The 16,242-nt window shown below is 36.7% G+C and overlaps 2 protein-coding genes across 6 annotated transcripts; both read right to left on the reverse strand.

The window, feature by feature from the left end:
• Nucleotides 1-16: 16 nt before the first annotated feature.
• Med27 (mediator complex subunit 27) lies at nucleotides 17-2,645 on the reverse strand. 5 transcript variants are annotated; one of them, XM_076430503.1, is made up of 5 exons: nucleotides 2,627-2,645; nucleotides 2,054-2,253; nucleotides 700-969; nucleotides 315-615; nucleotides 17-233 (listed from the first exon to the last, which is right to left on the reverse strand). In XM_076430503.1, the coding sequence occupies exons 2-5, from the start codon at nucleotides 2,224-2,226 to the stop codon at nucleotides 99-101; spliced, it is 879 nt and encodes a 292-aa protein (XP_076286618.1). In that variant the 5' UTR covers nucleotides 2,227-2,253; nucleotides 2,627-2,645; the 3' UTR covers nucleotides 17-98. The 5 variants fall into 5 exon arrangements, with proteins under 5 accessions (XP_076286618.1, XP_076286615.1, XP_076286616.1 ...); XM_076430500.1 differs by lacking the exon at nucleotides 2,627-2,645 and adding an exon at nucleotides 2,380-2,617 and having other exon boundaries at nucleotides 2,054-2,309; XM_076430501.1 differs by lacking the exon at nucleotides 2,627-2,645 and adding an exon at nucleotides 2,527-2,548 and having other exon boundaries at nucleotides 2,054-2,309.
• Nucleotides 2,646-2,790: 145 nt separating this feature from the next.
• LOC143211736 (aminopeptidase N-like) lies at nucleotides 2,791-14,274 on the reverse strand. Its single transcript, XM_076429665.1, has 11 exons — nucleotides 14,135-14,274; nucleotides 13,471-13,929; nucleotides 11,963-12,146; nucleotides 11,329-11,485; nucleotides 10,126-10,207; nucleotides 9,201-9,562; nucleotides 8,249-8,526; nucleotides 7,078-7,265; nucleotides 6,015-6,326; nucleotides 5,863-5,941; nucleotides 2,791-5,142 (listed from the first exon to the last, which is right to left on the reverse strand). The coding sequence occupies exons 1-11, from the start codon at nucleotides 14,272-14,274 to the stop codon at nucleotides 4,924-4,926; spliced, it is 2,460 nt and encodes an 819-aa protein (XP_076285780.1). The 3' UTR covers nucleotides 2,791-4,923.
• Between the last annotated feature and the right edge of the window lie 1,968 nt (nucleotides 14,275-16,242).

Below are 16,242 nucleotides of genomic sequence, written 5' to 3' on the forward strand. Positions count from 1 at the left end.
TTATCAGCACACAAAATAGTTTCTAATTTAGTTTATTTATCAAAATTACATTATGTAATAAATATACAATTAAATATACCAATTTCTGATATAAATTATTATGGTTTACATTCCTGATGATAGGGTTCTAAAGTTCGAAAATCTCTCCATGTCGGTGGTAAAGCACTATGTAAATGCAAACCACAACGTTTACAAGGATCACTAAATAAATTATTCAGACTATGAAACCATGTCTAAAAGAAGAATCGGAGATTATTAGAGTTACTTAAAATACTATGATCTTCGAAGTAATAATCTTGTTATATATTAGTTACCATAAATGATCGAACAGCTAATTCAGGTAATGCTGGGGAATAAAAGTGTAACATTGCAGCATGAGCATTTTCTGTTACTTTTCTAAAAACTTTATGCCTTGATTCTGTCCACAAATCCATAGTTTCTCCATAACCTTTCACTACTACCCATTCAATCATTAAACCTTTAAACGCTATCACACCTTTCAAAACATGTCCTAGAGTAACATGTAATACTGCATTCGATGCGAATGGTCGAGATACAGATATTGTCATATCATTGAAAAGTCTATCAAATGTGGCTATCATTGAATCTACTTGCCTAGAAAAAATATAAAATATGTATTATTACAAAATGTTATTAAAACACTTTACAATCTCATATCGGTAAAGCAATTTAACTTACTGTTGAGGAACATTATGGTTACTTGTTTGAACTCTACCTCTCTTCGCTCTACTAGTGTTAATGTAAGATCTCTTCAATGAATTTTGACTAAGGAGTGTTTGAGCAACATGACTATATTCGTGAACCTTATCAGTCCACTTGTAACTATTAACAAGAGTACCATATAATGCTTGTCTTTCTTGCGTTGTTTCTTGACTTAAATATGCAGTACTTGCTAAATTAAATGGTCCAGGTGGTGGATTCAAACTGCTTGCAGCTTGTTCAACATCTCTAAACATAAAAGGTGTTTACTATAATATACACTACTGTGCAAAAGAAAGAAGCACTCGGTATAATTACAAGATATAATGACAACAATATCTTTATGTAGAAATTGATTGTACAATGATTGATTTATTGCATTTAAAGTATTAGATAATCCGCAATAACACATATATTCTCAGAACTATTCATGGCTTTGTCCGCCTCTATATTCTTCGAGGGAGGTGTAAATATTATCAGTAGACAGTGGATTTTATACATTTATTACAACAATGAGTAGGTGCAATTTAAAAGAGTAAAGACATTTTGACAGACGAATTTAACAATACTGTTATATTATTTTCAACCTGTGAAACATATTAACAGAGAAATTGAATTTCTATTTCACTCTAGTTTGTTGTAATTCAGGTAGAACAGTTTTATCTTGTATAAAGATCCGCTGCCTAATTATCTGTACCAAATTAGCAGTGTGTACGTGTGTGGCTGTTACAATAGATTGCGGAGTGCGAGTCTGCAGCCCGTAATAATTACAGTGTTGCGTCACCAGTCCCAATTTCAGTCTGGGTTTACGTCAAGGTTGAATTAGATCAGACCTGGGCGACACTGGCTCGAAAAACACATGTTGCTATTTCTCTCCTTCTCTTGCTTGGTAAGACAGTCCCAGAATAGTAGCAATATGTGTTTTTTGAGCCAGCATCGTCCAGGTCTGAATTAGATGATGCCATTTGTTCGAAGGTCTCCTAGTGCCTCTAACGAATTTATTGTTTATGACCCAAGAACAGCTGGAAAATGTCAGCGGATTTTTGAGGAAATCAGCTCAGCCTTTCCAGACTCAATGGTACTTTACTTAGCATAGGCCCACGTATAGCACTAGGGCAATTACGCTACTTTGATTATACATTTATTTCTTGATAATTTTATTTAAACAATGAATATAATATTGTGCTTTCTTAGTTGTATGAAAAATAGTATGCAGAGCCACAGTCTGTAGCCAGTAACGGTACACATAAAATGTGAGCGCCAGTGACAGAAGGTTAATATTGTCCCCGACTGTGTGTGAGTGTATATATATATATATAAAAGAAGATCATACCTTAAGTTAACACTGACAGTTGTTAAAAGTTCTTGCAATTCGAGTAAATACTTATTTTCTTTATTTTCTTCTCCATGGTCTGCCCGTAATCCATTTCCAAGAGAGTCAAACACTTGACCAACACTAGACCGTAGTACTTTAATTGCAGTCAATGCAGTTTGCAGCTGATCCATTATTATAATGCTCGAAGTATTATAACTCTAATCATAATAGACCGTACATTGTTCACACAATACAGCTTGTTAGAATATAGTGACTATAAAACGAAGCAAAATACTTTGAAAGTAAGCACCGGGACACATAACCTCAAAAATATGTAAACATACACTGTTATTGAAATTAAGTATACGTGGTAGAGTTGTATTAATTAATTCTTTTGTTTCTGTTTAAATTAGATTATAAACATTAAAGATTCTGTAAAAATTTAAAAAATTTCTATTCTACTAACAATATAACTTTGTACTTTGTACTACCAGAGAGGAAATGAGAATGAAAGAGCCAGAGACTCAGAGAGAGCTGGAGAGAGCTCATCAGCTCACCACCACTCACCACTGCTCACCACTCGCCACTCACCCACACTCACCACTGCTCACCAGTAAACACCATTCACACTCTCACATTCGTGGGCCGAGAGCCGAATCGCTGGTTTCCCCCCTGCCCCGACGTATCCGTGTCGACCACGCTTGCTCGTGTTGGCGCCTGTTCGATTGCACGCGCGCTACACACAAGCGTACCTCCACCCTGTCCGTGTAAACTACCTGCTCGACTGATCGACACCAACGAACGAAGCTTGCAACTAACGAGGTTCTACCGTAATATTAGGTCGTCCCAAAAGTTCCTTCCGGAATGTGTTCCTTTAATGTTGCTAAATAAATACAAACACTGCGATAATCTGTATGCTGATGTTACAGTACTTCCTAACATGAATTTGCATTATGTGCATGAATCGAAAACCAACTTTTGGGACAACCTAATATTTATTTAGCAATATTAAAAGAATACATTTCAGAAGAAACTTTTGGGACAACTTAATAGCTTATTTTGTAGGCAGGTATTAAAACAACAATTTAGTACTATTTTTAAATGGCAAACCGCACTAAATAACGCGCTGGACATTACGCGATTCCATTTGAGTGAGCATCGACGATTATATGTATAAGCATTCAGAATAATTCAGTTTTCAATTATTTATACTGTGTATTTATTAAGAATCACACACGCTCCAATCCCCCAATCAGACTCTACTAATCGGAAAAGACGAACAGTATTGCAAAATGAGGGGTCAGACATTGTGCTTCATCAGCGCTTTTAACGCTGCAAATTGCAAATAACGAGGAGCCGTATGATACGATGTGCTGCATCATGTAATTTGTGACACGATATAATATTTAACAGTGAACTCCCATACCAATCATTAATACCTAGACTGTGAATTCTAGTGCAAAATGAAAATTGTCTGCGTTAATTTCGAGCTACAGGAACTACATGCATTTATTTTCTTAATAATTGAGAGGTCCGCTGCAAAATGGAGCCATGCCACTTGCTTCACGAGATATCAAGAATTTAGTGAATAGTATTTCAGTAGAAATATATTAAAGTGTTGGGACTATACAATTCTTTTTTATGTAAACTAATCAATACAAAGATAATGTAATTGGAGAAGGATAGTTCGTCCTTATACAAGCTCTCCTTCACTGAACCTGCAACAAGGTCATGTTTATGAGGTTGTAACGAGTGGAACTTGCCGGGGGGATGCAACCCAAGGTCACACTGCCCTAAAGAATAAGGACTTTGTTCGAGGAGGATCTGGCCACAGAGTGGGGAAGGCAGGGTGCCTTTTGGTGAGAGGACTGTGTCAGACCCCACGGCACTCACCCCAGAACCGTCTCATTGTCAGAGTAAAGTCGCGATCACTAAAATTCACATGTAGAAACATTAAAAATTTTTCTCGTGGAGAAATCTACTATTTTGTTAAATCTCGAAGTTTCCCCTTTATAACGATTCTTTAAAACTGATATATTTAAGAACCAAAAACATCAATTTATAAATGTATAATTTATTCCATATATTTGGATATACATTTAATTAAGCTTGCATACATAAACACACATCAGTTGATAAGATTACATATACAGTTATGCACACAAGTGAACACTAGACTGCGGATCTTTATGCAAACTAAAAATTGTTTGCATCGGTGCAAAAAATATAAACCAATCTGCATGTTATTTTTTCCCTTAATGATTTTAATAGAGGTGAAATGATACCGTATGTTGACATCTTCAATTTGAAAAATTTTCCAACAATTTTGAATTTCATTTACTGAATTTGACTTTAAATGTATAAAGATCCGCAGTCTCCTTTCACAAACAAGTAAGATCAACTGATCACACTGCGTAAGGTTAGAAGATGGTGAAAAACAATAGTAAAAATCGATTTCTACAACTATTTTAGCTGTGCCAATAATGAAAATGTAAATGGTATGTTTTGTAAACTCGTATAAATTATTACTCGTAGAAATTGATTAATTGGTTAATTATTTATGTATTTTATAATTCTATTATATAATAATATAATCATGCATATATTCCATAATTATATAATCATATACTATAATTAATATACTTATATACATATATACATATATTGATAATTATATGTATAATTATTTGGTTAACTATGTTTTTTACTTCTGGCCTTACTGATAAATTGAAGTCGTTTGTGCGTGGTCTATTCATAAAAAAGGTATTTTATAATCCTATACATTACATATTGTATATTAAAAATCGGTATAGATAAAATGCACACAATGCTTTAAACACACTAGTTGATTAAAATACATATAAAAATGATAAAAATACATATAAAAATTATAAAAATAGGATCGTGTTAAATATCGAAAGGATCAGTAGCAATGACATGAGCGTCTTTTCAGTGCTGCTGGATTTGAACAACATTTCATGGTCAAGCAACCAGTCATCGATTGTACGTCCGTATTTTGCGATCCATTTCATGTTTCTCAACGAATTTTGCACTACAGTCTGCACGACGCTGTCACTGGCTCTATGCGTAACGGCGGTTCTGGACAACTGCGAAAGAAAACAATTAGAAAACGAGTTATAACCAGTACCTCCAAAATGTACGTACAGACAATAATAGAGAAACATTATACGCTGGTTGGGGTAACAAATACGTAACACGGAAAGGTAACATTCCAAACCTAAATGTAGAATAAGATTTATGTATTTCGATTATGCAGAGTGATTCAGCTGAGTGCGCCACCTAAACAACTTGTAAATTATTTAGTATTTGAAATGGTTGAAACAAAAGTAGCATGTCACGTAATAATTAACTTTTTTCTGTTGCGTTTTTTTATGAGCATATAAAGATAACTGATCATTACTTTCATTAAAAACCATTTAAAGAATATCTCAGTAACTATTAGTTATTTTTATCCTGTATTATTTATCCTTATTATTTTATCCTGTAGACAGTTTTGTTTTCGGCTTCATATCTCGATACAAAAGCGAAACAGGAACAAAATTAATTGTTACATGGTACGCTACTAGTGAAACCATTTCGTTTCAACCATTACTTCGTATATCAAATGATTTAAAAGTAAGTTCAGTGGCATACTTATTAGCTAAATCACCCTTACTATAAAAAAATTATATTGTAAGTTTATATTTGCTATGTTATCTCTTTGTGTTATTTTTTATTCTATCCAATCTAGGTAAAGCTTCATTTAAAAAACACTAGTAGCGGTGTACCAGTGAAAATGATAGAACAAAAACATTTGGTCACCGTACCTTCAGGAAGTCTTCGTTATTCGTTATTACGGTTGAAACAGTCCTTGCAACGTTTTCTAGTTGATCATCAAAATCATGCCTGAAACAATAAAAAGAGTATCGTATCAATCAGTTTTTGCACGCCGATATCGGGTCCCTATTTTCTCACTTACATATTCCCAATATTTGCCATCTCATAATCAAGCACGTACTGAACAATCTCAGCACCCGTCACATTAGTATTCTCTACGACGGCTATGGCCGCAGTTTCGAATCTTATATTCGCATCTGTTCGTGCGGAGTAGATCAGGAATTTTTGGAGAATCGTATGATTATTTGAGCAACCCAGAACTTCGAGCGGACTGGTTCCCCCTTCTCCTTCGAAAGTCCCTTCTGACAGCCTATATAGAACATCATCCCATACCTCTTCGCTAGCGGTACTTAATCCAGTGCAAAGAATAGCGCTCTCCAGATCTGGATCGAGACTGCAACACATCATCGATATTCTCGTTTACTTAAAGGGACAAACTAGAGAAGAGACAAGAACAGGAATGGCTCCGGAGCCAGAGGACAGACTTTCGTGTAGAATTGCGAATAGCGGGCCAACGAAAGTTTATAGTCTGCGGTTGGAGTACTGGAGGACAAGGGACCTCAGAAGAGGCCTCTGGGCGGTGGGTTATTAGTGCGGATGCATTCGGCTTTAGTTTTTCTCAGGCAATGTGTGCCCCACACTATCCCCCCGACCATCATCTGGAGGGGGGTGTGCGTAAAATGTATTTCCCCACTTCCCTTAAACAAAAGAGAAAGGTTTACGGAGGTCTAGGAATAACTATTTCACATTATTTTGTAAACATAACAAGAATGTGTCTATCCAAATTTTTGGCCATTTTTCCAATAGTATATAACCCAAGAAATAAATTTGGTAAATAATTCCTCAGGGAAGTGTCTTTACAATCTTAATAATCGCAAGTTAAGAATATTAGAATCCGCCATTTTTTGACGGGTCCCATAAACCTAGTGTTAAAGAAAGGCCAGGTTACAAGAATGAAGGGGACCTTGAGATCTCTATCAAAAATATTATACAAAACAAGTATTTTCATGGCATCGTATGAGCCCCATTGAACCATAGAACTGTGTCCCAGACATCGTTTCCTTGTAGAAGTATGTATATGGTGTCAAAATTTTCAATTAAAATTATAATATGGACGATGTTTCTACTTTTCGCTCAAAACTTACCGATGCTTTGGATTCTTGAGCCATTCATTGAATTCTTTATGAGCCTCATCCACGCATTCTTTAACGTCCGCTAGGCAAGCCCATTTCATCGCGTTCATTTTGAGAACTTTCGTGGGGTGATCGTCCTTTGGCGAAGACACATACGTCACATTCTTCGTCAGGCTCTGCATTATGTACCTGATGTAATGCTGAAAAGATTTATAAAATATATTACTCTGGGGTCGAAATAAGTGAACATTGTTATTAGAGGAAAGAGGGACCGATTTGGAAAATCACAAATATAATTGAACGTTTTTTATTTGACAACAAAAATGTTTCGTCATCTGAGGAAGCAGAAAAAGTAAAATGTAAAAGTTATATTTGATATTGAATTTATTCATTGTAGCTTTTGATGGATCATCAATTATGTCACAAGATGAAGCGTTGCGATCGTCATTTTTACGAAAGCTTACCTTTAGTTATCTAGAGTTCAACGCTTTGGGTTGGAACGAGAGTTCGCAGCGTTTTTAAATTAAAATTTATTGATAAAATTAGGATATTCATACATACACACACATTTGTTCAATAACATATTTTCCATTCTCTTCTAGTACTTTTTGCCATTTTTAGTTGACTAATGTTATTCAATAAACCTATGTGTGAATAAATATCTTAATTCTATCTTTGAATTTTGATTTAAAAGCGCTACGAACTATCGTTCCAACCCAATACTTTGTATACGATAAAATTCATTACGGCACAATATTGCACTGTAGCGGATCCCCCACTACCAGTGTGCCGGTCCCCCCACTATCAACTATTTCATATTGCCCCTACCAGTGGCACGTTATCCAATGGGCAGCTTGGACAAATGCGCGGAATCCCAAGCAAAAGAGGGCCCCGAACACAAACCAAGATCCAAGATCCAAATTCTACGTTTTTCTCATAAATTTATTTAGTTGGGGTTAGGGGCCCCGAAATTCTACTTTGCCCAAGGTCCCAACTAGTTATAACGCGCTACTGGACCCTACCGTGCTTTGCCTCGCATGTCTGCGAGGATATGGCCTCCGAATATCCCCAACCCCCTCCTACACTCCACAGGAGTTTGGGAGGAGTACCCAGGAGAGTAGGGAGAGGAGTCTACGTCTCGCGAGCCGCAAGTTGTGCAGGTCTGACCTACGCGTTTCCGTACCTTGAAGATGTCATAATTCTTGGAGGTGAAGATTAAGGGGCGCAAGAATTCCAGATTTTTGAAGGTAGTCATCCACGGAATGTAATCCATTTCACGATGCAAGTACAACGTTAGGGACATTGCAGTCTCGTACTTGGTGTGGTTGATGCGAGCCATTGTCAATGCGTCGTCAATCAGTTGAGCTCGGTTCACCGGATGTATATGGTGCATTTTACCACTGTTCAAGTACTTTGCCAAGCTCTGCCATATCCCATCATCATAATTTACACGATAGTAACCTGCAATATAACAAGTCGACAAATTTTAACACTTTACCTACCGGAAGCCTATTAATAGGATTTTCAGTAATATGCTGTACCAACAGAAAGCATAGAAATTTTATTTTACATTGCAATCTTAACACTAAACCTACCGAGCCTCAAAAGTAACTGGTACATGTTTCTTTATAAAAATGAGAAGATTGATTTCATTTAGACTTTGTGCGGCACCTATTACAATACGTGCTCTGCTTGTTTCTTATGAAATCAGTTTTATTACTTTTCCAATTGTAAAATAAAAAACCTGGTACATACCGGTCATTTAGATTGGTGTAGGTAGGTTTAGTGTTAAATGAAACTATTTGATCACGTTGTTGAGAATGAATTGTTAGTTCACAATGAAAATTGATGTTGCTATTGAAGGTTCCATTAAAAAGTGTTTAGACGTGTACCAAAGATTTTTCAAAATTATGCGATAAGCACCGATCGGTAATGTGTTAAGACTGTTTTTTTTGTTGCTGCTGGAAGCAGACAGTACTCTTCATGGTCTCAAATGAGTTTCCACTGACAGTAATAATGGACATACAATGACACGCGAAATTATTTAACCCTCATTCGTTCCTCGTGTCAATTTGACAGATTTTATTGACGCAGTCTAATAATCCCGATATAATTACTTTTTACACTGCTCGTACCTGTTTGTTGCTTATTCAGAATAATCCAATCCGCCTTCGGTTCTGAAATCGTTGGATTCCCGACTTTCGGACTTATCCAATGGGTTACCGAAGTGTCATTGAAATTCAGTTTAAGATTCGTTGTGTATGTGATGGGTACCCACCACATCTTCTGTATATCAGTATCGTAATATAAGAATTGTTTTTGACTTAGCGTGAAGTGTCCGGGGCCGGTATTTTTCACGGTCACCATCGGGTATCCCGATTGCGTAATCCAAGACTCAACAATTTTCGTAAGGGGTACACCGCCCCAGAGCTTATCCTTTCCAGCAGCATTTTGTAAGTATCTGATCAGATTATCGGAATCGGCGACGCTGTATGAACTGCAAATATTATTGGCATGAGTATCTGAATTCGAATGATTTCTTTAGAAAACTCTAGCCAACGTATTCGTGACACTTTTCTGAGTGAAATGAGACCAAACATGATACAATTCGGATTGTAATATATATTCGATCGTTTAATCGATCGGTCGGTTTTATACAGATGAAACAAATCTAATCTCAGCTATTTGATTTGGAATGTGACGGTTGACAGAAAAAGACGTTTTTTTTATATCTCAGACGGAGATTTGTGAATATTCTGACGAAAGATATATTTGATCCTACATAAGAGTATACATACTAGTATATGTATATGATATATTTCAGTATACTATAATATATTCTCGAGTTAGTGTAAAGTATATTCCACATTATAGATTACTCTAATACATATTGTCCTATACTAGAATGAAATTCAATACTCTATTAGAGTATAATACATTATAATATACGTGGTATAATATAATTGTTAATTGAATGTACAAATACGATCCGAATTACCTCGCGTTTAGGGCTCATTTTCATGAGATATGTTGATTTATCGATATTTGTATGATACTTACTTTTCACGCAAATAATTTTTCATGGCTGTGTGGAAAACCTCTTCTGTCACAATGTGGGACAACATTCGAATAATGCATCCAGCTGAAAAAATGCGATGAACATAATTTTTTAATTTGGTGGTTTGTTACTTTCTACGCATTGTTGTTGAGATTATGCAGCATATTTGCATATGTATAACGTCTATCTTCGTCGCGAGCCATACTGTCACCACCATCAACTCGTCTGTTTCACCACTACTTAATGAGGATAGACTCGTTTCCAAAATTGCAAGTGTTGCGGGATTCCCGTTCTCATTTCTCGATAATGCGAACACGGGGTTCTTCAGTAGTCAAAAATTCTACATAAAAGATCGATCTAAGGCGCGGTCACCCTCAAAAGTCCTACTTTAGTTTTAGAGAATTTGCATTATTCGGAAGCATGTAACTGTCGCAGCTTTATGAAAATAGGTACGTGCACAACTGTATGCTTACGAATAGTGCAAATTACGCCTCGTAAACGAAAAGATAGGACTTTTGAGAGCGATTGCGGCCTACATCGATCTTTTATCTAGCGTTTTTACTACTATAAAACCCATCTTTGTATTATCGACAAATGAGAACGCGCATTCCGCACCCTTACAATCCTGGAAAAACGACTCTACCCCCGTAAAGCTTATGCACTTCTGGCGGTACGATCGTCGATTGTGGCCAGTAGTGGGGGAACGTCACCTCCCACCTTAGCGGAATGAAGAAGTGGGAGAATGGGCCAAATATGGCTCGAGGGCCGCGAGTTAGCCAGATCTGACCTACGGGATACTTACTAGGGCTGTTACTTTTCCGAAGCTTCGACTCTTCGAAGATTTCGAAATATTGAAGCTTCGAAGCCTTCGAAGTGCACGAAGTTTCGAAAGTCTTTGAATCGTATGAAGTTGTAACTTAATCAATCTTTTAGCTATGGTGGCGTATTTTTTTCAAAGTGTAGGAGCATCTGTAACTGTATCAAATATAACTTAGCAGCGAATTTCGAAGTTCAAAGCTTCGTGCTCTAATAATTTACTATGGAGGTTCGAATTTCGAAGCTTCCAAAATTCGAGTCTGATCACCTTCGTAGTTTCAGAAATCGAAGTACCGAAATTCGAAGCTTCGATGCTTCAAAATCTTCGACCTTCGAAGAAAAGTAGCAGCCCTAGTACTTACCAAGATTATCGTTATTAATGCTTTTACCTTTTTGATACGAGATAGCGTCAAACAAGGCGACAATTTCTTTCGGATGGCTTGCATTTTGGTTCATGGGACGTGAGTCCTTTCCGTCCAAGAGGAACGCGCCCGCTTGCATGGCCTCCACAGGAAACAGATCCATGAAACGCCATGTTGGCCTCACCTGAAAGCGAATATTGTTATGGTGCGGTACGTTGCCATTTTTAGTTTACATTTGCTTATTTTTATACATATTGATCATTCACAACTCAAAATATATTACTAAAAAAAAATATGATAATAAATATATAAATTGTGGTGTACTTTTTTTTTATATCTAAGAGAATGAAGAGTCGTGCGAGAGATCGACGAACGAGTTTAGAGGGAGAGCGAATTTAGAGTGAGAAAGCGAGCGAGCGAGTGCATGTCATATCATTTTGTTTTCTTAATTTTCTATATTATTAAATATTATTGCTTTCACTTTCGTGTCTTCGAAAGAAAACTCTCCATACACCAAAAATCCCTACATTTCTTAGGTGGTAGTATACAATAAAATTAATTGGAAATTTTAGATAATTTTCAAATGGTTCTCCTGTAAAATATCCTTTTCTTGACTTATGTCACTTTTTTATGAATGAACGATTATATACTTTGTACTTACTTTATCCGTGATGAAATACTGAAAGTAATTGGCGAATCCCTCGTTCAGCCAAATGAACTTCCACCATGTTGGGCTGACCAAATTGCCAAACCATTGATGTGAAAATTCATGGGATATGGTTGTTATTACTATCTCTTTGTCTATACTCGTGGAGACGCCCTCCTCGTACAAAAGGAAGTCTTCCCTTTAACGTAAATGAATAAAACGAATGATTTAAACACATTCAATGTACCTTTACAAAATGTTTCAGCGAATAGTTGTTCTGCATATGCAAAATAATTTGTTTTACACACAGGTGAAAAAGAAAACGGTGTAAACCTCGTCGATAGCGGAGGCCGGGTCCATTTGACTCAGGATATTAAAATTTGTCATTCAATTATTTAATTTTCTGGCCACTGAACTGAACGAATAAAATGTTATATAGGCACAAACAACATTAATTTTTATAGTTGATATCAAATAAAGGAAATTGTAATGAAAAGCATACGTCACAAAAAATGGATGTATTTAAAAATTGCCGACAATTTCAGATTTTTTTTAGCATAAATGGTATGTAGTCTGAAGTGTCAATAATAAAGTGAAAAAATGCGAATGTGAATACTCGAATTGAATAATTATTAATTAAATTGCATTTGTTCATATAAGTTCTTTCCTCTTTCTTTCTATGATTATAACTTCTGACTGAATTCGAATTACTTCCCGATTTTGGTGCCATCTCAAGGAGCGTTCATTTAGTTTTAAGAAGAATCGTGATGAACGCTCTAAAAGATTCCAGTCCTATGCAATAATTTCAAGCAATATGGCATGCGAGAAGCATCATTTGCGTCACTGCTTAATCTTTGCATTCTAACTTAGGAAATCAGCTGTTGAAGCTACTGAAATGGTTTTTGCGGTATGTACTGTTAGACAACGCTGTATCTTACAGAAGGCGCAAAAAGAATTGGCAGAAAGATTGGCAGACGCCGGACAAGATTTGATTATGTTTTATTTTCATCAGTAATCAATTGTTTTATTGCAGTTGAATATCAACCCATTGTAAAAGTAAGATGAAAAAACAAGTTATGCTGGAAGCATTGAAGAACGAAGCCTCCAATAATGTTTAGCTCACCATAAAGGGAAAGCAAAGCTCGCAGCCAGGGGATCCTACCTACAAGTTTAAAATGCAGTAACGGAATTATTGAAAAGTCCAGAAACTATCTGAACACTCAAAATAAAAATTAGGAGTAATATATTTTTAATTTATTGTTTAATGTAATCTAGTTTCCGTGATGATAAATGTTATTTTCTTTTTCTACTATTATTATGGGCAGATTGAATTCATTAACTCATACTATTATTAGTGGACAGAGGGAGTAAAATCTTGAATTTGGAAAAAAAGGGGGAAGAACTTATTTGCACACCTAATATTTCTCTATTTACAAGTTCGACACAGTAATACGTATTGTCTGTGAAAGATCTGCTCGATTAAAAACGGACAGAAAACATATCAGGAAGCAGGAAATGATTACCGGTAGGTGCAAATGCCCCAGTTCTCCATAGCACTTGGATTGAAGTCTCTGACGGTGACTTGGTCCATCTTTGGATTTATTTTGAAATATGGAATTTCGGTGTACTCGTCCAACACTTTCATCGCTTCCAAGCTGAAGTTATACGCTAAGTCCGTCTTATGTATGGAGTCTGGTTTCGTGTAAATTTTGATTCTGTCCTCGTCATGCTTTTTATAATCGTAATCGGACACAATGAACGCCACCAGGTAAGTAGACATTGGCATGCTTCGTTCGAAATAGGTTGTAATAGTGTTGTCAGCATGGTATGTTCTGTTCAATACTGGCATATTTGAGATCACGGTCGTATAGTTGCTTAAATGTTTGATTGAAATATCGTAAACTGCTTTATACATGGGTTCGTCCCAACAAGGAAACGCAAGCCGCGCGCCGGTTGGCTCGAAGTGCGTCGTGGCTATCCACCTGTAACATTTCGAAAGTTCCTTGGTAATTCCAATGGTTCTTTCTTTAGGAAGAATCGAACATTTTCAAAGTCTCCATTTAAAATAACATCGCCACATCGTAAACAAATGTGCACACTTGACTGCAGTCATATTCCGATATCCGTGAAAGAGTAAACGTGTCCCAAAAATATTGCACATCTGGTAATTCCTAGGTTATACAGTACTGTATCGATAAATGTAGCAAATGTCTATTCGATAAGTCTTCCAGAACTATCGCCACTTCTGCGGGGTGTACCCCCTTGAGGGCCGGTGAAACTCGAGAGGCCTCGGTCGCCGAGAGGTATGACTCGTACGGCTCGGGCATATCGGCGAGACCACACTAATCCGAATGTCAAAACTTCTTTATTTTTCATTATTTTTTTATGGAACTTTCACCAACATATTCGCGGCATTTTTCTAATGAAAATAATACCAAATATAATATAATCCCGATGGTATTTACTTGCGTAATGGATGATGAAAGTTTCGAACGCAAGGAGGAACAGCGTATGGAAGTTTTTTGAACTGTGCCAGCGCGCTGCGACTCTCCACGTCTCTTTCTTTCACATACGCTGTCCTTGTTTGCATCGAAATCTTTCATCGTTCATTAGAGAAGTAAATATAATTGGAATCATATCATATTTAGTATCATTTTCATTATAGAAAAATGCCACGAATATGTTGGTCAAAATCCCATCCATAAATAATTAAAAATAAAGTTTTGTTTTGGATTAGTTATGTTTACACTTCTCGGCAAACGAGGCCTCTCGAGCTCCGTTGTCCTTCTCTACATTCGGCAAAAGTCCAAGAATTGTCCAATGGTCGATAAAATATAGTATCGAGTAACTTTATCTTTCGCGAAAATGTTCTCCGTATCGACATTATTATTAGGTTAGCATTGGCCGAGTCGGAATCCGTTTGCTTCAGCCGCGCTTTGATTCGTCCGTGTTTTTCGTTAATTTAACGAAGGCACGGAGAACATTTTCGTAAAAAAAAGTAACGTCAAATCACCTCAGGGATCACCCCTTTCAAAAGGCCAAGAACAGGAGTGGTACTAGCCCGGATTATAATATAGTTTAGGAGATGTGCAAAAAGCGGGGCACTAGACTATGCTCTCTCGGGCACATTAAAGGATAGAGAGGAAAGGGCCAAGGTCCTAGACGTGCGGTTTTTTTAGTGGATATTGGGGAAACCGGAGACCTGTTTCCCCCGAGTCCCACACTACCCCCTTTTGGGGTGTACATAAATGTGCTTTTTCAAGGAAGTACAACATTCTTCGGCCACCCTGTATTCTTAAGTATTGTTTTTACGGAAACTGTTGTCATCACATCCGCGACACTTTTCTGTTCAGAATGGGACGTGAGATATTCAAACGACAATTTAGCAGAACCTCGATTATCCGAACCCTATATTCTCAAACAGTTCAATCTAAAGCGATCCGTGCACAACAAGATTCATTGTTCAAGTAACGATTAAATCATTTACTGTAGCTAGATATCTATTCTATTATCCGAACAATCAACATTAACTCGAACATTATTTCAATCAGAAAAATGTCGCGATTATATTGTTAGAAGTTTCATAAAATACTCATTCGAACAGTGTTGCCAGATCGAGGAAATCGAGGGGAAACAGTTTACCCCCTCTCTGTTAACCAGATTAATATAAACGTGACCAGTCTACGGTTTTAGTGGGGGATGTTGGAGTATGCATGGTGCTGGAATGGGAAAAGAAGGAGAGGAAATTCGACCAGTTTTGGTCGATTCTGGCGACAGTACATTCGAAACGAAAAACCTTTATCATCGAACTGATGTCGTTTCATAATTGATAATAAATATGAATATTTATATGCCATAATTGGCAAAAATCGCACTTTGACTCGTCCACTATTAAACATGAACGATGTTTAGCTAAATCAGCATTCCATTATATTTATTAATTAATGTTCGTTGCAGGATTATCGTTATAAAGGTGTCATATGCTTACTTGGTTTCGTTTCTAGTGATATATCTGCTCTTGTAAAAGCCCTGCCTCCATTCGGTTAATTCACCTTCGTAATCAACTTCAACACGGTAAATATGGTCTTTCATGAGATCCGATTCGCAATATATGATCAGTACCTCCATATCATCATCGGGATGCCATTTTCTTATTTCGGTTCCTTCTATCTCAACTCTATTTATCAGTAAATCTTTTTGATGAAACACTAACACTGAAGTTGTGATCAGCATAGTGAAATCAATGGTTACTGATCCAACGAAATGATTGTCCATGATATCTGGTTCCAAGTGGA

Source organism: Lasioglossum baleicum, chromosome 9 (assembly GCF_051020765.1).
Source record: "Lasioglossum baleicum chromosome 9, iyLasBale1, whole genome shotgun sequence".
Classification (NCBI taxonomy): domain Eukaryota; kingdom Metazoa; phylum Arthropoda; class Insecta; order Hymenoptera; family Halictidae; genus Lasioglossum; species Lasioglossum baleicum.

Bases quoted from the DNA above. Each gene is read 5' to 3' on its own strand.
- Med27 (XM_076430503.1), bottom strand. From the start codon at position 2,226: ATGGATCAGCTGCAAACTGCATTGACTGCAATTAAAGTACTACGGTCT. The intron at 616-699 runs GTAAGTTAAATT...TATTTTTTCTAG, and splicing joins AACCATAATGTTCCTCAACA to GCAAGTAGATTCAATGATAG. The intron at 234-314 runs GTAACTAATATA...TTCTTCTTTTAG, and splicing joins TAGCTGTTCGATCATTTATG to ACATGGTTTCATAGTCTGAA.
- LOC143211736 (XM_076429665.1), bottom strand. From the start codon at position 14,274: ATGCCCGAGCCGTACGAGTCATACCTCTCGGCGACCGAGGCCTCTCGA. The intron at 9,563-10,125 runs GTAAGTATCATA...TAATATTTGCAG, and splicing joins AAAAATTATTTGCGTGAAAA to TTCATACAGCGTCGCCGATT. The intron at 6,327-7,077 runs GTAAGTTTTGAG...GATGTGTTGCAG, and splicing joins CTCAAGAATCCAAAGCATCG to TCTCGATCCAGATCTGGAGA.